Source organism: Talpa occidentalis, unplaced genomic scaffold (assembly GCF_014898055.3).
Source record: "Talpa occidentalis isolate TD23 unplaced genomic scaffold, MPIMG_talOcc4v2.1 talOcc4.6, whole genome shotgun sequence".
NCBI classification, from domain to species: Eukaryota; Metazoa; Chordata; class Mammalia; order Eulipotyphla; family Talpidae; genus Talpa; species Talpa occidentalis.
The window spans coordinates 60,904,842-60,929,110 of NW_023604972.1; the positions used below are offsets into that span (position 1 = coordinate 60,904,842).

Below are 24,269 nucleotides of genomic sequence, written 5' to 3' on the forward strand. Positions count from 1 at the left end.
AAAACCAGCCTTGCAACCCTAGGATGAAAAGTACTTGTCATGGTGGATGATTCCTTTCATATCATGCTGTATTCAGTTTGCTAAGATTTGGGTGAGGATTTTTGCATGTATATTCACTGGAGATATTTTCTTTCTTTGTATTGTCTTTGGTTGTAGAATCGGGAATCTTGGCTTCTTAGAATGTGCTGGGGAGTTTGCCTCCCTCTTTGATTTTTTAGAAGAATGTGAGTAAAATAGGCTTCTTCATAAAGGTTTGGTAGAATTGACTGGAGAAATCATCCGGTCCTGGGCTTTTGTTTTTAGGGAGACTTTTTTTTTTTTCAGTTTTATACCAAGATATTTATTTTATTTTATTATTATTTTATTTTATTTAAATTTTATTTTTATATTCCCCATACAATTACAACCCCCTTATTTTTACCCCAATAACTCCTTTCCCCGCCCCCCAACCCCATAGAGTGTCTCTGGTTCATAGTTGTTTGTTGATTTTGATACTTTCTTTCTTATAATTATTCTTTTTCCTGGTCCCTTGTTTAAGTTTTCTAGATTCCTGCTATGAATGAGACCATCCGGTATTTTTCTTTTTCTTTCTGGCTTATTTTGCTGAGCATGATCCCTTCCAGCTCCATCCATGTTGTTGCAAATTGCATGTGTTTATCTTTTTTGAATGCTGATGTTCCATGGTGTATGTGTACCACATCTTCTTGATCCAGTCATCTATTTTTGGGGCATTTGGGTTGTTTCCAAAGCTTAGCTATTGTAAATAGTGCTGCTATAAACATAGGGGTGCAGGTGCTCTTTGGAATTGATGTTTCTGTGTCCTTTGGGTAAATACCTAGGAGTGGAATTGCTGGATCATATGGAAGCTCTATGTTTAGTAGGTCCAGAAATCTCCACACAGCTCTCCATAGTGGTTGGACCAGTTTGCACTCCCACCAACAGTGCAGGAGAGTTCCTTTTTCTCCACAATCTCACCAACATTTGTTGTTGCTAGATTTTTTAATATGTGCCATTCTCACTGGTGTAAGATGGTATCTCATTGTAGTTTTGATTTTCATTTCTCTGATTACAAGTGATGTTGAACATTTTTTTATATGCCTGTTGGCCATGTGCATTTCCTCTTCAGAGAAGTTTCTTTTTAGCTCTTCTGCCCATGTTTTGACTGGATTATTCTCTTTGTTTTTGTTGAGTCTCCTCAGCTCTTTGTAGATTTTTGTGATCAGTCCTTTATCATTAGTGTGGTGTGCAAAAATGTGCTCCCAGTAGGTGGGGTTTCACTCTGCTTTGGTTATTGTCTCTTTTGCTGTGCAGAAGCTCTTTAATTTGATGTAGTCCCAGCTGTTGATCTTTGTCTCCATTGTCACTGCTTTGGGTGATGTGTCTGTAAAGATGTCTTTGATGTGCATATCATGTAGTGTTTCGCCTATATTTCCTTCTATGTATTTTATGGTTTCAGGTCTTATGTCTAGTTCTTTAATCCATTTTGAGTTGGTTTTTGTGCATGGTGTGAGGTAGTAGTCAAGCTTCATTCTTTTACATGTAGCGACCCAGTTTTCCCAGCACCATTTATTGAACAAACTTTCTTTGCTCCTATGCATAGTCATTGCTCCTTTGTCAAAGATGAGTTGACCATAAATCTGTAGGTTTATTTCTGGATTTTCTATTCGATTCCATTGATCTGTGTGTCTGTTCTTGTTCTAATACCATGCAGTTTTGATGATTATGGCTTTGTAGTATAGTTTGACGTCTGGGCATGTGATGCCTCCATTCCCTTCTATATTTTTCAGAAGAGCTTTGGCTATTCAGGGTTTTTGGTGATTCCATATGAATTTCATCAATAATTTTTCTATTTTTTTGAAGAATGACATTGAAATTTTTATTGAAATAGCACTGAATCTGTATATTGCTTTTGGTAGGATGGCCATTTTAATAATGTTTATTCTTCCAATCCATGAGCAGGGGATGTCTTTCCATTTCTTTGTCTCTTTTTCTATTTCTTTTAACAGTGTTTTATAGTTTTCTTTGTATAGGTCCTTTACCTCTTTTGTTAGATTTATTCCCAAATATTTGATTTTTTTTTGTTTTGATAATAAAAGGGATGGATTTTTTATTTCTTCTTCTTCAGATTTATTGTTTGTGTATAGGAATTCTACTGATTTTTGTGTGTTGATTTTGTATCCTGCCACTTTACTGAACTGATTGATGAGTTGAATTAGTTTTTCTGTGGAGTTTTTGGGGTTCTCTATATATATTATCGTATCATCTGCAAATAGTGATAGTTTGACTTCTTCTTTTCCTATTTGGATTCCTTGTATGTCTTTCTCTTGTCTAATTGCTATGGCTAGGACTTCCAGTATTATAATGAAAAGCAGTGGTGAGTATGGACATCCTTGTCGTGTTTCAGATCTTAATGGAAATGCTTTCAGCTTTTCACCATTAAGAATGATACTGAGGGGGCGGAGCAACATGACGGTGAGGAGACGCTGCCAGTAAGATCTCCCATTAAAAAAAGTTAATAGGGAGGAAAAGCGGCAGGTCCCAGTGAGAACTGGGACACGGAAGATAAACGGGTGACGCCAGCAAACTGCCCGAAGAAGAAAGTTGCCATAAAAGAGGACCAGAAGGGAGGGAAGCGCAGAACCCTGCTCCCCTCCCCCGCCCACAGAGGCGGCACTCTCCGACCCGCAGAGAGGAGGAAAACAACAAACCAAAACAGCCAACAAGAACAAACGACGCAGCAAGCGGGACTGTGAGTGGAAAGGAACTATTGCAGCCACCACACCCCGTGAACGGGAGCTGTGGAGAATTCTGCAGGATTCGCCGCGGCGGTGAGCTCCAGACGCCATTAAAGAGAGACCCCGCCCCCGGGGAGGAGGCCAGCACCAGCACACAGCCCCGGGCCGCCCGGTAAGCCTGCGCAGAAAAGCAGACGTGGATCGGGATCGGGATTGCGGGGAAAGGCGGAGCGGAAACGGGATTGCCCGGAAAAGCAGAGCGGTTGAAAAAGCAGTGCGGTTGAAAAGCAAACGTGGATCCGGATCGGATCGCAACTGCCCAGGTCCCCGCGCCTGCGACCTAGGCTTGCGGGGAGACTCGCGGAGGCCCTCACCGTGTGAGCAGGAACCAGGCGCCCAGGCACAGGAGCGGGATTCAAAAGGCGCTATTCCCGCGCCACTGAACTGGGCTACAGCCCGCGTCCTGGAACTGAGGGCTTTGGAACTGAGACCCGGGGCACGAAATTAGGGGCGTGCGTTCCCCACGACGGTGGGGCACAAGGCAGACACAGCACCCCAAAGCCGTTGAGGTGTACCCTACCATCCCCGCTCAGTTCCCTGTCCCACGGGGTGGATAATCAGCTCCCCAAGGGCTCTAGGAGAGATCTCTGGCACCACCTAGTGACTTGAAACCAGCAGAGGCTCCTGAAGGAGCTAGTGGCCAGCTGGGGAGTTAGCCCACGCCGGGCCCCTTCCAACCAGTAGTCTGAGCCCACAGGGGGAGCGAGCACCCACAGCCGGGGCAGACCAGGCGCGCAGAAGAGTGTGCCTGAGACTGGACGCGCAGGGAGTGTGTCCCACGTCACCATTTTAGAACAGGGACATTTCTTCAGTAAAGACTACCTACAGAAGGCTTCCTCAGGAGCCAGATGTGAGCGGGGGAAGTTCGCCCACGCCAGACCCCCTCTGGCCTGCAGTCCAAGCCCAGAGGGGGAGCAGGAACCCACCGCCGGGGCAGACCAGGCACACAGGGGAGTGTGTCCCCACATCGGCATTTTAGAACAGGGACCTTTCTCCAGTAAAAACTGCTTGAAACTGACAGATGACTCCTGGAGGAACCAGAGGGGAGCGGAGAAGCTCACCCAAGATGCCGGCCAGTCCCAACAACACAGTATCCCAACGCATATGGCAAATTAGAAAACAGACAGTAGGGAGGAGAAGAACCACACGCAACCTAGCTACTCCCCAGGGAAAAAGCACACCACAAAAAGAAAACCAGCCCCCAGATTGCAACGACAGTAACTTGGAAGAACTTCTGAGCCTTCCAGAAAGAGAATTTAAAATTGCCGTGATTAAAAAACTGACAGAAGTCATAAAGGAAAACAATGATAAGGGAAAAATAATCAACGATCAGAAGAATGAAATTGAGTCCCTAAAGAGGGAAATAAAAGAAATGCAGGAGATCAAAGAATTAATGGAAGAACTAAAGAATTCTGGGAAAAGCAATGAAAGCAGAATAGATGAAATGGAAGAACGAATAAGTTCTCTTGAAGACACAGAAATAAAAAGAACCAAAACAGGAAAGGAAAGAGAAGTACGAAGGAAAAAGAACGAAGAAAGACTACGGGAACTAACTGACTCCATGAGGAAAGGAAATATAAGAGTTATAGGAATACCAGAAGGAGAGGATAGAGAAGTAGGAACAGAGAAAATTTTCAAAGAGATAATTGAAGAGAACTTCCCAAATGTGAAGAAGGAGCTGAAAATTGATATACAAGAAGCAAGAAGAACACCAAACTTCCACGACGAAAGGAAAAATACAGCAAGACACATAATAGTAAAGCTCCCAAGAATCCAGGACAAGGAAAAAATAATGAAGCTGGCAAGAGGGAAGAAACAGATAACATTCAAAGGAAAGCCAATCAGGCTGACATCAGACTTCTCCAAAGAAACACTACAGGCAAGGAGAGAGTGGAGGGACATAGTCAACAGACTCCAAGAAAACAGATGCCAACCAAGAATACTCTATCCCGCAAAGCTCTCCTTCCTCTTTGAAGAAAGAATATGGACCTCTCAGACAAACAGAAACTCTGGAATTTCATTACAACTAAACCCCCACTCCAAAAAATACTACAAGGAGTCCTAAAGCCAGAACCTCAGAGGGATGAATAACAATGAAAGAAGGCCAAAAAAAAAAAAAGGTTATTAAAAGAATAAATAAAATCAAAGGAAAGACAAACACAATGGCAAATACAGATGTTAACATATCAATATTAACTCTAAATGTAAATGGACTAAACTCTTCAATAAAAAGACACAGAGTTGCAGCCTGGATTAAGAAACAAAACCCAACCTTTTGCTGTCTCCAGGAAACACATTTAGCTACAAAAGATAAAAATAGGCTCAAAGTTAAAGGATGGAAAACAATCCTACAAGCAAATGGACCAAAAAAGAAAGCAGGAACAGCTATACTTATATCAGATAAAACAGATTTCAAACTCAAAAAGATAAAAGAGACCCCAATGGTCACTACATTATGATCAAGGGGACAATACTTCAAGAAGAAATAACACTCATTAACATATACTCACCAAACGAAGGAGCACCAAAATATATCAGACAACTGTTGTCCTCTCTGAAAACAGACATCAGAGAAAACACATACGTAGTGGGAGACTTCAACACACCACTATCAACAATGGATAGATCAACAAGACAAAAAATAAGTAAAGAAACCAAAGCTCTAAATAAGGACCTAGAGCAATTGGGCTTAACAGACATCTATAGAACACTAAACCCCAAAAAAACGGAGTACACATTTTTCTCAAGCGCACACGGATCATTCTCCAGGATCGATCACATACTGGGGCACAAGACAAACATCAACAGATACAAAAAGATTGAAATCATATCAACCATCTTTTCTGACCATGAAGGCATCAAACTAGAAATAAACCATAAAAAGAAGGCAAGGAACTTTCCTACCTCATGGAGATTAAAAACCACACTACTGGAAGACCACTGGACTAATGAGGAGATGAAAGAAGAGATTAAAAAATTTTTTCAATTGAACGACAAGGAGGACACCAATATCCTAAATGTATGGGATGCAGCAAAAGCAGTAATAAGAGGAAAATATATAGCAATAGAAGCTCACATCAAGAAACAAGAAAGAACTCAAAGAAACAACCTAATCTCGAAGCTCAAAGATCTAGAAAAAGAACAACAAAAAAAACCCAAAACCAGTAGAAGAAAAGAAATAATAAAAACCAAAGCAGAAATAAATGAAATTGCAACTAAAAAAACAATCCAAAAGATCAATGAAACCAAGAGCTGGTTCTTTGAAAAAATCAATAAAATAGACAAACCCCTAGCCAGGCTCACAAAGGAAAAAAGGGAGAAAGCACAAATAAACAGGATCATCAATGAAAGAGGAGAAATCACAACGGACACAGCAGAAATCAAAAGAATAATCAGTAACTACTATGAACAGTTATATGGAAACAAGTTTAACAATCTAGAGGAGATGGACAAATTCCTACAACTCTACAATCACCCAAAGCTAGATAAAGAAGAAATAGAACACCTAAACAGACCAATTACAACCAACGAAATTGAAATGGTAATCAAAAACCTCCCCAAAAACAAAAGCCCAGGACCTGATGGATTTACAAATGAATTCTACCAAACATTCAGAGACGAATTAGTGCCTATCCTTCACAAACTCTTCCAAAAAATTGAGAAGGAAGGGACAATACCAAACACGTTCTATGAAGCCAACATTACACTAATACCAAACCGAACAAGGACAACACAAAAAAGGAAAACTAAAGGCCAATCTCCCTAATGAACACTGATGCAAAAATCCCCAATAAAATTTTAGCTATCAGAATCCAACAATGTATCCATAAGATAATTCACCACGACCAAGTAGGATTCATTCCAGGGACACAAGGATGGTTTAACATCCGAAAATCAATCAACGTTATCCAACACATCAACAAAAAGAAATATAAAAACCATATGATAATATCAATAGATGCTGAGAAAGCTTTCGACAAAGTGCAACACCCATTCATGATAAAAGCCCTTGAAATTCTTGGGATACAAGGAACATACCTCAACATCATAAAGGCCATCTATGACAAGCCAACAGCCAGTATCATTCTCAATGGTGAAAAGCTGAAAGCAATTCCATTAAGATCTGGAACAAGACAAGGATGCCCACTCTCACCACTGCTTTTCAATATAATACTGGAAGTCCTAGCCAGAGCAATAAGACAAGAGAAAGACATCCAAGGAATCCAAATAGGAAAAGAAGAAGTCAAACTATCACTATTTGCAGATGATATGATATTATCCATAGAGAACCCCAAAAACTCCACAGAAAAAGTAATTCAACTCATCAGTCAGTTCAGTAAAGTGGCAGGATACAAAATCAACACCCAAAAGTCAGTAGCCTTCCTATACACAAACAATAAATCTGAAGAAGAAGAAATCAAAAAAACCATCCCTTTTGTTATTGAAACAAAAAAAATCAAATATTTGGGAATAAATCTAACAAAAGAGGTAAAGGACCTATACAAAGAAAACTATACAACACTGTTAAAAGAAATAGAAGAAGACACAAAGAAATGGAAAGACATCCCCTGCTCATGGATTGGAAGAATAAACATTATTAAAATGGCCAGCCTTCCAAAAGCAATATACAGATTCAATGCTATTCCAATCAAAATTTCAATGTCATTCTTCAAAGAAATAGAACAATTATTGATGAAATTCATATGGAATCACAAAAAGCCCCGAATAGCCAAAGCTCTCCTGAAAAAAAAAAGAAGGGAATGGAGGCATCACACTCCCAGGCTTCAAACTATACTACAAAGCCATAATCATCAAAACTGCATGATACTGGAACAAGAACAGACATACAGCCTAATGGAATCGAATAGAAAATCCAGAAATAAACCCACAGATTTATGGTCAACTAATCTTTGACAAAGGAGCAAAGACTATGCATTGGAGCAAAGAAAGTTTGTTCAATAAATGGTGCTGGGAAAACTGGGTCGCTACATGCAAAAGAATGAAGCTTGACCACTACCTCACGCCATACACAAAAATCAACTCAAAATGGATTAAAGAACTAGACATAAGACCTGAAACCATAAAATATATAGAAGGAAATATAGGCGAAACACTACGTGATTTGCACATCAAAGACATCTTTACAGACACATCACCCAAAGCAGTGATAGTGAAGGCAAAGATAAACAGCTGGGACTACATCAAAATAAAGTGCTTCTGCACAGCAAAAGAGACAATAACAAAAACAAAGAGAAACCCCACCAACTGGGAGAACATTTTTGTACCCAACACTAATGATAAAGGACTGATCACAAAAATCTGCAAAGAGCTGACGAGACTCAACAACAACAAAGAAAATAATCCTGTCAAAAAATGGGCAGAAGAGCTAAAAAGAAACTTCTCTGAAGAGGAAATGCAAATGGCCAACAGGCATATGAAAAAATGTTCAACATCACTTGTCATCAGGGAAATGCAAATCAAAACTACCATGAGATACCATCTTACACCAGTGAGAATGGCACATATTAAAAAAACTCGGAACAACAAATGTTGGCGAGGGTGTGGAGAAAAAGGAACTCTTCTGCACTGTTGGTGGGAGTGCAAACTGGTCCAACCACTATGGAAAGCTGTGTGGAGATTTCTGGACCTACTAAACATAGAACTTCCATACGATCCAGCAATTCCACTCCTAGGTATTTACCCAAAAGACACAGAAACATCAATTCCAAAGAGCACCTGCACCCCTATGTTTACAGCAGCACTGTTTACAATAGCTAAGCTTTGGAAACAACCCAAATGCCCAAAAATAGATGACTGGATCAAGAAGATGTGGTACATATATACCATGGAATATTACTCAGCATTCAAAAAAGATAAACACATGCAATTTGCAGCAATATGGATGGCACTGGAAGGGATCATGCTCAGCGAAATAAGCCAAAAAGAAAAAGAAAAATACCGGATGGTCTCACTCATAACAGGAATCTAGAAAACTTAAATAAGGGACAAGGAAAATGAATAACTTTAAGAAAGTGAAAATCAAAATCAACAAAAAACTATGAACCAGAGACACTTTTAGGGGGCGGGGGCGGGAGGGGAGGGATTGGGGTCAGAATGGGGGGCCTGCAATTGTATGGGGAATATAACAATAAAATTTATTATTTAAAAAAAAAAAAAAGAATGATACTGGCTGTTGGCTTGTCATATATGACCTTTATAATGTTGAGGTATGTTCTTTGTATCCCAAGAATTTCAAGTGCTTTTATCATGAATGGGTGTTGCACTTTGTCAAAAGCTTTCTTGGCATCTACTGATACCATCATATGGTTTTTATATTTCTTTTTGTTGATGTGTTGGATAACGTTGATTGATTTTCGGATGTTGAACCATCCTTGTCTCCCTGGAATGAATCCTACTTGGTCATGGTGAATTATCCTATAGATACATTGTTGGATTCTGATAGCTAAAATTTTATTGAGGATTTTTGCATCAGTGTTCATTAGGGAGATTGGCCTGTAGTTTTCTTTTTTTGTGTTGTCCTTGTTCGGTTTTGGTATTAGTGTAATGTTGGCTTCATAGAATGTGTTTGGTATTATTCCTTCCTTCTCAATTTTTTGGAAGAGTTTGTGAAGGATAGGCACTAATTCATCTCTGAACATTTGGTAGAATTCATTTGTAAATCCATCAGGTCCTGGGCTTTTGTTTTTGGGGAGGTTTTTGATTACCATTTCAATTTCGTTGGTTGTAATTGGTCTGTTTAGGTGTTCTATTTCTTCTTTATCTAGCTTTGGGTGATTGTAGAGTTGTAGGAATTTGTCCATCTCCTCTCAATTGTTGAACTTGTTTCCATATAACTGTTCCTAGTAGTTTCTGATTATTCTTTTGATTTCTGCTGTGTCCATTGTGATTTCTCCTCTTCTATTTGTGATACTGTTTATTTGTGCTTTCTTAGGGAGAATTTTATTACTCTTTCCATTTCTGTACTTTTGATTCGACTGTTTAAGCTATCTATTTCATTTTGATTTTGTCTTGGGAAATTCATCAGTTTAAAAATTTGTCAATTTCTTCTTGCTTGTCCAGTTTGTATGCATAGAGACATTCATAACAGGATCTTATGATCCTACGTATTTTTAAATGATCTGTTGTAATTTTGTCTCTTATTTCTGATTATGTTTATTTGGGTTTTCTCTCTTCTTTTCTTTGCAAACCTAGCTAGAGGCCTTTCAATTCTGTTTTATATTTCAAAGAATTGATCCTTGGTTTCTCTGATCCTTTGAACTGTCTTATTTTTTTCTGTTTCATTTATGTCTGCTCAATTTTTTTTATTATTTCTTTCCTTCTACTGATTTTTATATGCTTTAGTTTTTTTGTCTTGTTTTATAATTTTTCCTTTTTTTTGAATGTCAGCTTCAGAACTAGGTAGCTTACTTTCCCACATGAACTGCCCTTAGAGTCTGGTAACTTATCTCTCTACTTTAATTAGTCTCAAGTTTTTTTTTTTTGAATTCTTCTTTGATTTCTTATTTGACCCAGGAGTTTTTCAGAAGCATTTTGTTTCATCTGCACATTCTTTTGGTTTATTTCAGGATTCTTTCTGTGGTTAATTTCTAGCTTTATAGCATGTGATCTGTGAAGATGCTTGATATAATTAATACTTTAATATATTTGCTGAGACATCTTTTATTTCCCAGTATCTATCCTTGAGATATGATCTACTCTTGAGAATTTTCCCTGTGTATTGAAAAAGAAAGTTTATTCATCTCTTTTGGAATGGAAACCTCTGTAAGTGTCCATTAAATTCATGTGATTCAACACTTCATGTAAGGCCTTTACTGCTTTATTAATTTTCTGTCTGGGTGAATTATCCCTTCATATAGTCATGTGTTGAGGTCTCCAACAATAATTGTATTTTTGTTGATATGACATTTAGGTCTGTTATCAGTTTCTTCATATAACTTGGCACAACTACATTAGCTTCATACATATGAATAACAGTTATATCATCTTTTTCCCTTGATCATTATAGACTGTCCATCATTGTCCTGATTACCTTTTTCAGTTAATAGTCTAGGTTATCTTACATTAGAATAGCAGTTCCTGCTTTTCTTTCTGGATTTTTGGCATGTATTACCTTGCTCTAACCTTTTAGTTTATTTTCCTTTGGTTTTAAATGGATCTCTCACACGCAAAGTATAGACAGCTGAACTTTTTCATCCACTATTAGTCTATGTCCTTTAGTTGGTGAATTCAGACTATTTACATTTAGGGCAATTATTGATATAAATTGTATTATCAATCATACTTTTTTAAAAATATTCAATTGTTTTCTTTATCTGTTGTTTCTTTTTTCTTTTGTTTCTCTCTGTTCTTTCTGGATTTCTTTCTTCATCTGTGGGCCTCTGTTCTGTGGCTACCATGGGGATTACCATAGCTTAAATTGCTATGTCTTATGTCTTTATGAGCTGGTGTCAGCTCTCAGATATTAAACTATTCAGGTTATGTCCATTTCTTCCTCCCTTTTAGTTTTTTTGTTGTTGGCTTGTAATATTCTGGCCATTGCTTCTGTTTTTTTACTCCTATTATCATTTTGTTCAGAATTTTGTGTTTCATTTTTTTCTTAGAAAATAACTCTTCAACATTTCTTGTAGGATAAGATTGGTGATGATAAATTCTGTTAGCTTTTGTTTCTTTTCTGGGAAGCCTTTTATTTTATTTAGGATTTATTTATTTATGCATACAAGAACTGGGGTATAGTCCAGAGATGTGGGGGAGTGAGAAGATTCACCAAAGAAAGAGTGGGGGACAGAACAGGTGGATAAACTGAAATACACTGCTGAGGGGAGGAGCAGGCAAGACAGGAAACGTCTACTGTGCCATGTGGGTAGCTCCCTGGCCGGGGATCAAACTCCTGCTGCAGTGGCTGCAGACAGCCTCATAGGTTGCGCCTTAACCCCCTGCACCACCAGGGAGGTGCTGGGAAGCCTTTTAATTTACCTTCATATCTGAATGATAGTTTTGTAGGATAGAGTATTTTTGGCTGGCAATTCTTATGCTTATCCTTTTGGATTGTGAACATTTCCTTCCAATCTCTTCTTGCCTTCAACAGAAGTCAAGGAAAATCTAATTTCTGGTGACTCTGTAACCTGTTTTTTCCTTGCTGCTTATAAATTTTTTCTTTCTTTATCTGAGGAAATGCACATGGTCAACAGGTATATGAAAAAATGTGCAACATCCCTTATAATCAGGAAAATGCAAATCAAAACCACATTGAGATACCACCTCACAACAGTGAAAATGGCACATATTAAAAAAAAAAAAAACTGGCAACAACAAATGCTGGAGTGGATGTGGAGAAAAAGGAACCCTCTTACACTGCTGGTGGGAATGCAAACTGGTCCAACCACTATGGAAAGCTGTGTGGGGTTTCTCAAATTACTAAAAATGGGGCTACCAAATGATCCAGCAATTCCACTCCTAGGAATCTACCCAAAGGACTCAAAAACATTAACTCAAAAGGAAACATGCCCTCCTATGTTTAATGCAGCACTATTTACAGTAGGTAAGATATGGAAACAATCTGAATACCCAAAAGTAGATGACCAGATCAAGTAGATGTGGTATATATACACAATGGAATACTATTCAGCAATCAAAATAGATAAACTCATGCCATTAGCAGCAACATGGATGGAGCTGAAAGGGATTATTCTCAGTGAAGAAGGTCAGAAGGAAAAAGAAAAATACCAATGGTTTTACATATAGGACCCAAATAATGGATTGGGGTGGGGGGGGGAGAAAAAACTAATAGGCAACTATAAATTGGAGACATTCAGCAGTTGTGGAAGAGAGAGGGATTAAAACAGAAGAGGGAAGAGCACAAGAGACTCTGGTGATGGTTCACAGGTGACTTGGTGGTGGGAATTCTACAGGGACAACTCCTGAGAGGAGAAATCAAACATTGTACAAAAATGAACAATGATATAAAAATATATATGTATATTAAAATATTTTTTCTTTATCTTTGATTTTTGGTAATTTAGACTTTTTACATTTTAATTATTTTATTTAAAAATTAGGGTATTCTTTCTGTCTTCATCTTATGGGGATACCAACTACTCCTAAGTTTTCTAAGTAAGTCTGATATTTCTTGTAAAATTCCCTCATTTTTCCATTTTCTTGTTTTTCTCTCTAATTTGGTGGTTTATTCATTTGAGTCTTCTACTTCTGAAATTCTTCTGCCTGTTTGATTCTATATACAGTACTTTCTATATTCTTCTGCATATCATTCAGAGTCATTTTTTGTGATCTTTTAACATTTTCTATATCTTTGGTAAAAAAAAAAAAAACCTTTGTTCCTGGAGATCCTTTTTAAGATTTTGGACCTGCCTATCAGCTTTTGACCTTACAATATATCATTTAGGATTTTCAATATTGCTGTTTTGAAGTCTTTGTCTGGTAGATACTCCATTTTTATATTCTATATATTTTTCTCAAAACTTCTGCTCTTCTCATTTTTCCTTTCCATCTTGTGTTCAGATGTTCCTTGTTTCTTAGGCATGATTATTTCCTTGTTTGCTTCTGTGTGTATATGTGGTTTTTTTAGTTTTAGAGGTTTATTTTCATCTGTTTACCTTAGTAAGGTGGGGGCAGGAGGGGTAACTGGGGCTTAAGTATTAGATCTCAGTTTGAAGAGATCTAATACTTAAGACTAAGTCTTAAGTATTAAGACCTCTACCTCCTCTCCTTTCTCCTCACAGGAAGCTGTGTTCAGCCTTTTAGTTGTTCTAACTTTTTACCACACCTGCTGCTCCTTTCTACTGTGGTCTGTAAAGCTTTAGTTTGTTAGTGTGGGAGCAAGTTCTGGATTACAAGGTTCACTGCACCAGACCATGTTGGGCTTGGAAGGCACATAGCTTGGAACCCACATGTGGTGTGTGCCACTCTGTCTGGTTATGACTGCCAGTACCCACCACTGCCATCCTGTATCTGTGGGGCTACAAAATCTGTGTGCCATTTGTCATTTTCCTAGGGATTCATGAGGTATCTTACAAGTCCTTTTCTCTGCAATGAAGCCCAGCCTGGTGTCTCATTGCTCTCTTCTGGCTGGGAGATAGGGTGGAGTATCCATTTCTGCACCAGAAGATGAATTTCCAATGTCCCAGGTCAGGTTGCACCCACAGAGTTCCCACTGCCCTATGGTTGGACCTGTGCCCACACATGAGCAAAATTCCTCCAGGGAATTTCACAATGTCCCAGGTTGTCCTGACATGACTCACATGGCTGAACTCCAGCCCATTCTGCTGGCTAGGTTATCTACCCTCCCAGTCATGCTCCTTTTGCGTCATCCCACTCCTTCCCATCAGCAACCACCAACCTTAGTTTTGATTTCTCCATGGGAAAGTCCTGGGGCTCGGTCAGTGCAACTTCTAGGTCTTTATTTGAGCTAATATTATTGCATTAATAGTTAATTTTAAGGGAAAAGTGGAGCCCAGCTTCTCTAATCCACCATCTTGTCTATTTGCTTGTATTTTTCAAGATGTAAAACATACTCACAGAGTTCCCGACAAGCCACTCTTTTTTCCCTAAATATGTGTCCAAAGCTTGCAGAAGATGAGGTGCATCAGATGTAAGAAGCTCATTAAATATCTTGTCCTAGGAGAAGGAGAAAATGATCACTTTAAGAAAAAGGAAGAAAAATAAATTATGTGATTTGAAAAGGAATTAGATTTTTCCATCTTTGCTCTCCCAAATGAGTTCAGAAAGAAACAGAGTGTTCTACATGTTTGTTCATTCGTTTCAAATTTATGACACTCTGGTGACTCAGGTCTGACTCTATGAGTCTTACTTAGTCTTCATTATTCATGGATTGAAAAATAAATACTCTGGTCACTAATTTACAATGATGCATGCATGCCTATGTTCATTCAGCACTGTTTACAATTGCCAAGTTACATTCCCACAAGGGGATGGGTGACTTTGGGTTCTTCATTGGGAACTAATTTCCTTTCTCTCTTCTTGCTTTCTATGCACACTAACTCTATTAAAGTTCTTTTCTATTGAGGTTTTATACACTAAGAGTATGTTTTTTCTATGTGGTATGTGGCAGAGCGCATTTAGAGTATGCAGGATTGGAGGTCTTGAGGTGCCCCTCATTCTGCCTGCTAATATCACCATTGAGATATCATTTCAGAGAGGTGTTGGGTTTAGAGAATGGGGTCGAGAGGGACTGAGACAAAGGACTGGTGGAACTGGAAAGGCTGAGACATAAGACAATGATTTTAAACAATATAGGAACAGAAGGAACAAAACAGCTCCCAGAAAAATAGAAGTGCTTTGCTGAAATTTTGCTGAGCTAGCCACCATTGAGAGTAAGATCCAGTTACAGGACAAATAAGGAATAGAAAAACAACCACCCAAAACTTCCTGACCACCTAGTGCCTAATCAATAGTGTGGCATGTTGAGAAACAGGAAGTCAGACAGTATAGAGTTATAGACAGGGGTGGTAAAATGGGCATCCTCCCGTGAACCCCCTCCTACCGTCAGGAGTCATTTCCCCTTGCTTTAATAAATCCACACTTGCTTGCCCTCACATGTGGTGTGGCGGTTGTTATTCCTCAACCGACTTCCACACCCCTGACCCATGAGCATCCATTCTCCTGACAGTGTCTTTGAGTAACTAGAGTTCCCCTTTCAGCGACACATAGCATGTTTACCCAGGAGACAAAGACATTTTCCCAGACACAGGCAAAAGTTGCATTTTAAAAGGACAAGTTTATTAAGAAAAGGAGAAAGATAAAGAGAGACACCTGCATCGTCACAGGTGGGTAAGAAAGTTATTGCTGCTGCTTTGCAAAGGAAAAAGTTTGGGCATGGTGGGGGTGGAGAGTGGGGTGGGGGAGGTTAGAAACACCTGCATAGTCACAGGTGATCAGGAGAGCTGAATCTTGCTAGTGCAGCAATGGAACTAATGCAATATTCTTCTTTGGGGGAAGGCTTCATTCATTTATGGAATTGATATCTATTGTTAATTACTTCTAGGGTGTGACCAGGTTGATTTGTAAGGACTGGTGATTCTCTACAATACCCTCAATCTCCAGTTCTCCACCTCTGGTCTGCCCCTCTGGATATTTTCTATAGTAGTCTGATACTTGCTGAGCAGTTGGTACCTAAAGATTTTTCATTTCTATGGCTGGTTTAATGACTATGTCAATCATTTCTACCCCCACCTTCATTGTCTGGTCTTGCGAACCTTCATACTAAATTTTCTATTCCTAACCTTCATCAATTGCATTTAACATAAATAATTCTGTTGAGTTATTCTGCGCTAGGGCCATTTTGTGTTTTCTCTTAATTGACAAGAGATTTTACTGCCTTGATTATCATTTATAAAACCCACCATCAAGGTGCTCCCATTTGAAATACCATGTAAGGTAATATTGCTAACTAAATAATATCCTGAGAAAAACTAACAGATATATTTTTCAAATTGTTTTTGTGTTTTTACTGGAATTTCTAAATATGTTGTTCATGATCTCTTTCTTGGTTAGAATTTTGTGTTTATATATGAAAAAATTGTCTGGTTTGTATCTTATATATGAAATGTTAGCCAAACTCAAAAATTAAATACATATAATTCATAATCCATAACATTAATACTTAGAAAATAAATGAGTTATAGTAAAATGCAACCTTTATTAAGGTAAGTGAGACAGTGAATAACTACCTCACCAATTTGCTGATTTTTACTACCTGTTATTGTATTTCCTTAGCGAGGTAAATTGGATTAGCACACATTAGTGCCTTATATTTGTGGAGTGGAGTTTACAAAAGCTTCATGTAGGTTTATACATATACATATATATATGCTTTAAAATAGAAGTTTTATTTTATTTTTTTGCCTTTTTCATTAATTTTTTTACATCATTGTTCATTTTTTTTTTAAGATTTATTTTTATTTATTTATACAAGCACTGGGTACAGTCAGAAATGCGGGAGGGTGAGAGAATTCACCAGAGTCAGAGCGGGGAGCAGAGCAGGCAGAAGGACTGGAGTACATTGCTGAGGGGAGCAGAGGGTGCCAGGAAAGGTCTGCGCGCCATGTGGGATCCTCCTGTGGAGGCCAAGGAGCAGCCGGGGATCGAACCGGTGCTGCAGAGGCTGCGGGCAGCTTCGCAACCCAGCTCTCAACCGCTGCACCACCGGAGAGGCCCTCATTGTTCATTTTTAAACAATATTTGCTTCCACCTACCCCCTATGTGTAGTCCCCATAGAATTTCCTTCACCAATGCACCCATGAGCCATCACCTCAGTCCCCTGTGCTCTTCCCTCCCTCCCTCTGATCCCTTTTCCTCTTCCTCCCCTGTAAGATGTCTCTGATTTATAATTGTCCGTTTTTGCTTTGTTGCGTTTTGTGCTGTTATTTTTTTACACTGATGTTTTATTTGGTTTCCCTATATTCCTGCTATAAGTGAGACCATCCGATATTTTTCTTTTTCTTTCTGGCTTATTTTGCTGAGCATAATTCCTTCTAGTTCCATCCATGTTGCTGCGAATGGCATGAGTTTATCTTTTTTGATTGCTGAATAATATTCCATCGTGTATATATCCCACATCTTCTTGATCCAGTCATCTATTTTTGGTCATTTGGTCATTTATCTACTGTAAATAGTGCTGCAGTAAACACAGGTGTACAGGTGTTCTTTTGAATCACTGTTTCTGTGTCCTTTGAGTAGATGCCTAGTAGTGGAATTGCCAGGTCATATGGTAGCTCCATTTTTAGAAGTCAGAGGAACCTCCAGACAGCTTTCCATAGTGGTTGGACCAGATTACACTCCCACCAGCAATGTAGGAGAGTTCCTTTTTCACCACATCCTTGCCAACATTTGTTGTTTGTTTTTTTGATATGTGCCATTCTGACTGGGGTAAGTTGGTATTTTAACGTGTTTTTAATTTGCATTTCCCTGATGATCAGGGATGTTGAACATTTTTTCATACGCCTGTTGGCCATTTTAATTTCCTCTTTGGAGAAATGTCTTTTAAGTTCTTCTGTCCATTTCTTGACTGGATTGTTTATTTTGTTTTTATTGAGTCATGTGAGTTCCCTGTATATCTTTGTGCTCAGTCCCTTATCAGTTGACTGGAGTGCAAAGGTTTTTTTCCCAATCAGTGGGGTGTCTCTCTGTTGTGGTTAATGTCTCTATTGCTGTGCAGAAGCTTTTCAGTTTGATGTAATCCCAGGTGTTTATCTTTTCCTTGACTTTCTTTGCTTTGGGTGACCAGTCTTTAAAGATGTTATTGCACAAAAACATTGATTCAAAAGAACACCTGTACACCTATATTTTCTTCTATATATTTTATGGTTTCAGGTCTTATGTCCAGTTCTGTTATTCATTTTGAGTTGATTTTTGTGCACAGTGAAAGGTAGTGGTCTAATTTCATTCTTTTGCATGTGGTGGTCCAGTTTTCCCAGCACCATTTATTGAACAAACTGTCCATGTTCCATTGCATATTCTTTGCTCCTTTGTCAAAGATCAGTTGTCCATATAAATGTGGTTTTATTTCTGGGCTCTCTATTCTGTTCCATTGTGTGATACCTCCTTTCTCCTTTGTTTTCATCAGTAGGGCTTTGGCTATTTGTGGTTTTTTGTGGTTCCATATGAATTTCATCAGTATTTGTTCTATTTCTTTGAAGAATGTCATTGAGATTTTTATTGGAATAATGTTGAATCTGTGTATTGCTTTTGGTAGGTTGGATATTTTAATAATGTTAATTCTTCCAATCCATGAGAGGGGATGTCTTTCCATTTCTTTGTGTCTTCTTCTATTTCTTTTAACAGTGTTTTATAATTTTCTTTGTAGAGGTCTTTTACCTCTTTTGTCAGGTTTATTCCTAAGTATTTGGGTTTTTTTGTTTGTTTGTTTCAATTATAAAAGGGATGATTTTCTTGATTTCTTCTTCTTCAGATTGATTGTGTATAGGATTTTGTATCCTGCTACTTTACTGAACTGGTTGATTATTTTGAATAGTTTTTCTGTGGAGTTTTTGTTGTTCTGTCTATATATTATCATATCATCTGCAAATAGTGATAGTTTTACTTCTTTTTCCCTATCTGGATTGATTGTATGTCTTTTTCTTGTCTTGTTGCCGTGACTAGGACCTCCAGTATTATGTTGAAGAGCAGTGGTGAGAGTGGACATCCTTGTCTTGTTCCTGATCTTAAAGGAAAGGCCTTCAGCTTTTCACCATTGAGAATAATATTGGCAATGGGTTTGTTGTATATGGCTTTTATCATGTTATGTTCCTTCTATCCCGAGAATTTCAAGGGCCTTCATCATAAATGGATGTTGGACTTTGTTGAATGCTTTCTCAGCATCTATTGATATGACCATTGGTTTTTATTTTTCTTTTTGTTGATGTGTTGGATTTCACTGATCGATATTCGTATGTTGAACCATACTTGTGCCCCTGGGATGAATCCCACTTGATTATGATGTATTATCCTTTTGATGCATTGTTGGATTCTGTTGGCAAGGATTTTGTTGAGGATTTTTGCATCAGTGTTCATTAGGGATATTGCCTGTAAATTTCTTTTTTTTGTACTGTCTTTGTTTGGTTTTGGTATTAGAGTAATGTTGGCTTTGTAAAACATATTTGGTAGTATTCCTTCTTTTTCAATTTTTTGAAAGATTTGTGTAGGATAGGCACTAATTCACTGCTGAACATTTGGTAGAATTCATTTGTGAAGCTGTCTGGGCCAGGGCTTTTGTTTTTGGGGAGTGCTTTGATTACTGCCTCAATTTTGCTGCTTGTAATTGGTCTGTTTAGGTGTTCCATTTCTTCTTTGTCCAGCTTTGGATGATTATGTTATTCTAAGAATTTGTCCATCTCTTCTAGGTTGTTCAATTTGTTTGCATGTAAGTGTTCATAGTAATCTCTGATTATTCTTTTGATCTCTACTGAGTCTGTTGTGATCTCTCCTCTTTCATTTATATTCCTGTTTATATGTGTTTTCTCCCATTTTTTCTTTGTAAGCCTGGCTAGAGGTTTGTCTATTTTGTTTATTTTTTCAAAGAACCAACTTTTGGTTTCATTGATCTTTTGGATTGTTTTTTTTAATTTCTGTTTCATTTATTTCTGCTTTGATTTTTATTATTTCCTTTCTTCTACTGGCTTTAGGTTTTTTTGTTGTTCTTTTTCTAGCTCTTTGAGATGTGAGATTAGGTTGTTTCTTTGAGTTCTTTCTTGTTTGTTGATGTGAGCCTGTATTGCTATATATTTTCCTCCTATTACTGCTTTTCTTGCATTCCATACATTCTGCAACGTGCTGTCTTCCTTGTCTTTCAACTCAAAGTATTTCTTAATTTCTTCTTTGATCTCCTCATTAATCCAGTGGTCTACCAGTAGTGTGGATTTCAGTCTCTATGAAGTGGGAGGGTTCCTTGTTTTCTTTTCATGATTTATTTCTAGTTTGATGCCTTTATGATCAGAGAAGATAGTTGGAATGATTTTGATCTTCATGCATCTGTTGATGTTTGTCTTGTGGCCTAGTATGTGATTGATTCTAGAGAATGATCCATGGGCACTTGAGAAAAATGTGTACTCAGAATTTTTGGAGTGCAGTGTCCTATAGATGTCTGTAAGTCCATGAGTTCTATGTCTTTATTAAGGGCTTCAGTGTTTTTATTTATTTTTTGTCTCGTTGATCTGTCCCTTGGTGAGTAGAGTGTTGAAGTCTCCCACAATATATGTATTTTCTTTAATGTCTGTTTTCAGAGCTGATAATAACTGTCTAATATATTTTGGTGCTCCTTCATTTGGTGAATATATGTTGATGAGTGTTATATCTTCCTGATGTATTGTCCCCTTGTTCATAACGTAGTGTCCATCTATGTCTCTTTTCACTTTTTTTTTTTTTTTGTGGGACCCTCGACGCTGGCCGGGGAACGAACCGGCGCTGCAGAGGCTTTGGGCAGCCTCGCAGCCCAGCGCTCAACCGCTGCGCCACCAGGGGAGGCCCCCTTTTCACTTTTTTAAATTTGAAGTCAATTTCATCTGATATAAGTATAGCTGTTCCTGCTTTCTTTTTTTGTTCCATTTGCTTGTAGGATTGTTTTCCAACCTTTTACTTTCAGTCTGTGTTTATCTTTTGTGGTTAAATGTGTTTCCTGGAGACAGCAGAAGGATGGATTTTGTTTTTTAATCCAGTGTGCTACTCTGTGTCTTTTATTGATGAAATTAATCCATTTACATTTAGAGTTAATATTGCTATGTTGGCATCTGTATTTGCCATTTTGTTTGTCTTTTTTTGTGATTTTATTCCTCACTTTATTCTGTTCTTCTTGATCATTCCTCTGTTGGTTTTGGCTTTAGGACTCCTTGTAGAATTTTTTGGAGTAGGGGTTTTTGGAGTTGTAATGAATTTCTGGAGTTTCTGTTTGTCTGAGAAGGTCTATATTTTTTCTTTGCAGAGGAAGGAGAGCTTTTCAGAGTAAAGTATTCTTGGATGGCATTTGCTGTCTTGAAGTTTTTGAATATTTTACTCCATTCTCTTCTACCCGTTGTATTTCTTCGGAGAAGTCTGAGGTTAACCTTATTGATTTTCCCTTATAAGTTATATGTTTCTTCCCCCTTGCTAGTTTCATTATTTTTTCTTTGTCTTGGAGTCTTGCAAGCTTTACTATTATGTGTCTTGCTGTAGTTTTCTTTTCATTGTGGTAATTGGGTGTTCTTCTTGCTTCTTGTATGTCTATATTCATCTCCTTTCTCATACTTGGGACGTTTTCTTCAATTATCTCTGAATAATTTCTCAGATCCTTTGTCTCTCTCCTCACCTTCTGGAATGCCTTTAACTTTTATATTTCCTCTCTTCATGGAGTCTGATAATTGTCTAGGGGTATTCTCATTCTTTTTCCTTTGCACTTCTCTTTTTCTCTTTGGTTCTTTCTATTTCTGTATCTTCAAGAGCACTTATCCATTCTTCCATTTCCTCAGTTCTGTTTTCAATGCTTTCCCAAGAGCTCTTTGTCTCTTACAGTAATCTTTTAGTCTCTTCCTTTTCTTTCACTTCCTTTCTTAAGGTCTCATTTTCATTCTTCAGTTCATTGATTATTTGTCTCATCTCATTATACTTTTTCATAATGATGATTATTAATTCTTTATCTGACAGGCAGAGAAGTTCTTCTATGTCATTGTTGAGCTCAGTGACTGATTTTCTTTTTGTGGTATGTACTTCTCCTGTGGGCTTGCTTGGTTATTTGTATTTTTCCTTCTCCCTGCTGTTTGCTTTCTAATTTGTTCCTTGCGTTGGGTCGTTGTGCCACTGGTGTTGGCAGGCATCTCATTGGATTGCTCCTTCAGGGATGTCAAAAACTGTTTACCAGACTGAGACCAGCACTGGTAGGCTAAAACTCCACCAGGGTGTTGATGCTGTGGCTATGTTGCTGGGCACTGTCTCTTACGGTTCCCTCCCTCCTTATTTACTCAGTTCCAGCAGGGAATCAGTTAGTTGGTGATTTTGCTCTGGTCACTAGGTGGTGCGAGAGACCTGTACTTGCTGACATGCGCTTTTCCCCTGTACTTCTCTGGGAAATGGAGGAGGGAGGGGAGCACCTCAAAACAGGGCCTGTAGCTCACGCTGGGTGCTGTGTCTGCCCTATGTTCACCTGGTGCTGTGCCCATGGCTGTGTGGATCCCATGCCCTGAATTCTGTGCTCTAGTTCTCAATCTCAGGGTCTCAGATCCAAAACAATGCCAGTCACCCTGTGCAGTGCCCACTGTTATGGTGTGTCCCAGGCCCGAATCCTGTGCCCAGCTCTCAGTTCCAGAATGGGGTCTTGCTCCACACCTTGTTTCCCTTCTTGCCCCTGTCTGTGTGGCCCACCCCCTCTGCCTGAGGGTGGTTTTGGAAACCCTGGCTTCCAACTATTAGGAAGTTGGTGATTTTGTTCTGATCACTAGGTGGCACCAGAGATCTTTCCTAGTATCCTTCCAGAGCTGTGCTTTCTCCCCATGGGACTCTAGGGAACTGAGTGGGGGTGTCGTGGAATGGCTCAATGGTGTGGGGTGTTGTGTCTGTCGTGTGCCATGCATCGTGGGGATCCCACACCCCAAATTCCATGCCCCAGGTCTCAGTTCCGAAGCCCTCAGATCTGGGATGCAGGCGGTAGCCCAGTTCAGTGTCCACAGAAATGGCGCCTTTTGCACCATGCTCCTGTGCCCGGGTGCCTGGTTTTTGATTACTAAGTGAGAGTCATTTACCTCAGTGACAGTTCCCACGTGTCTCCCCACAAACCTAGGTCGCAGGCACGGGGATCTGGGCAGTCATGAAATGCGTATGATCTTCTGCACAAGCTTACCCGCTGGCCTTGGGCTATTTGTAGGTCTCTGTGGAGTCCTTATCTTCCTCTAATGGTGCCCGGAGCCTGCCACTCACCTCCGTGGTGATTCCTGTGTGGTTCTCCACAGTTCCCGTTCACAAGGTGCGGTGCCTGCAATAGTTCCTTTCCACTTGCTGTCCCGCTTGGTGTGTAGTTTTTTCTCATTGTTGTTGTTGTTGTTTCTTTTGGAGTGTGCTGGCTTTGTGGGTAGGGGAGGGTAGCAGCGTTCTGAGCTTTCCTCTCTTTTTGTCCTCTTTTATGGCAACTTTCCTCTTTGGGCAGTTTGCCAGTCCCGCGTTTGTCTTCCATGTCCTGGTTGTCACAGGGACTTGCTGCTTTTCCTCCCTAGTAACTTTTTATGGGAGGACTTACTCCCAGTGTTTCCCCACCACCATGGCGATCTCCTCTCTCTTGTGATTCTATTTTTTACTGAATTTTTTTTATTGAGGTAGCATTGGTTCACAACACTATATATGATTCAGAGGTGAGGGTTCACACCTCTTCAGATGTTTGTTTCTGCATCACACCTAGCAACAAAACATCCACCAACTAAAGTTTGGGATGTTTATTATTTTGACATTATATTCTTGTCACTCGTCTACACCACCTTCGTACATAAGACTTTTTATTGTTAATATTGTCATATTTTTAAATAAAATAGCATAAGTCCTGCTCTTTACACAGAATTTTTTTGAGCTGAGAAGCAAGGGCTCAGAGCCTTAAGGCATTTCTCACAACTCACTCAGCTTAGCTTAGCAGTAATTGGAAAGTTAATGACCAATTTGGCTGTCTAACAACATCCAGAAAGGGAGGGTGTTGAATGGGATAGAAAGTAGCCACTGCAGCTTCCCTAAAACCCAGGTACTTACCTTTATACCTTTGTTACTTTTTCTAATGTTCATTCCCACAACTTAAATTATAAAGATGCCTATGTATATGAAGTATCCCCCAAATATCTGTTCTCTTGACTTCTATTTTAGCCCAAGTTCTCTTTACAAGTTTAGGGAGTCATCTCAGGTAATGATGAAATGTAAATTAATAAACAGTATAATCATTATTATTTAAGTCATTTTAAGAACTACTCGCCAAAATAGCAT

General features: G+C 38.9%; 1 protein-coding gene across 3 annotated transcripts in view; it reads right to left on the reverse strand.

Annotated features, from left to right (window-relative positions):
• The window catches only part of HPGDS (hematopoietic prostaglandin D synthase), a 65,566-nt gene that overhangs the window by 12,261 nt on the left and 29,036 nt on the right, over positions 1-24,269 (reverse strand). For all 3 annotated transcript variants that reach the window (XM_037529654.1, XM_054688229.1, XM_037529655.1), the window contains one exon: positions 14,349-14,447. In XM_037529654.1, coding sequence (XP_037385551.1) covers positions 14,349-14,447 — 99 coding nt within the window. The remainder of the gene's footprint in view (positions 1-14,348; positions 14,448-24,269) is intronic.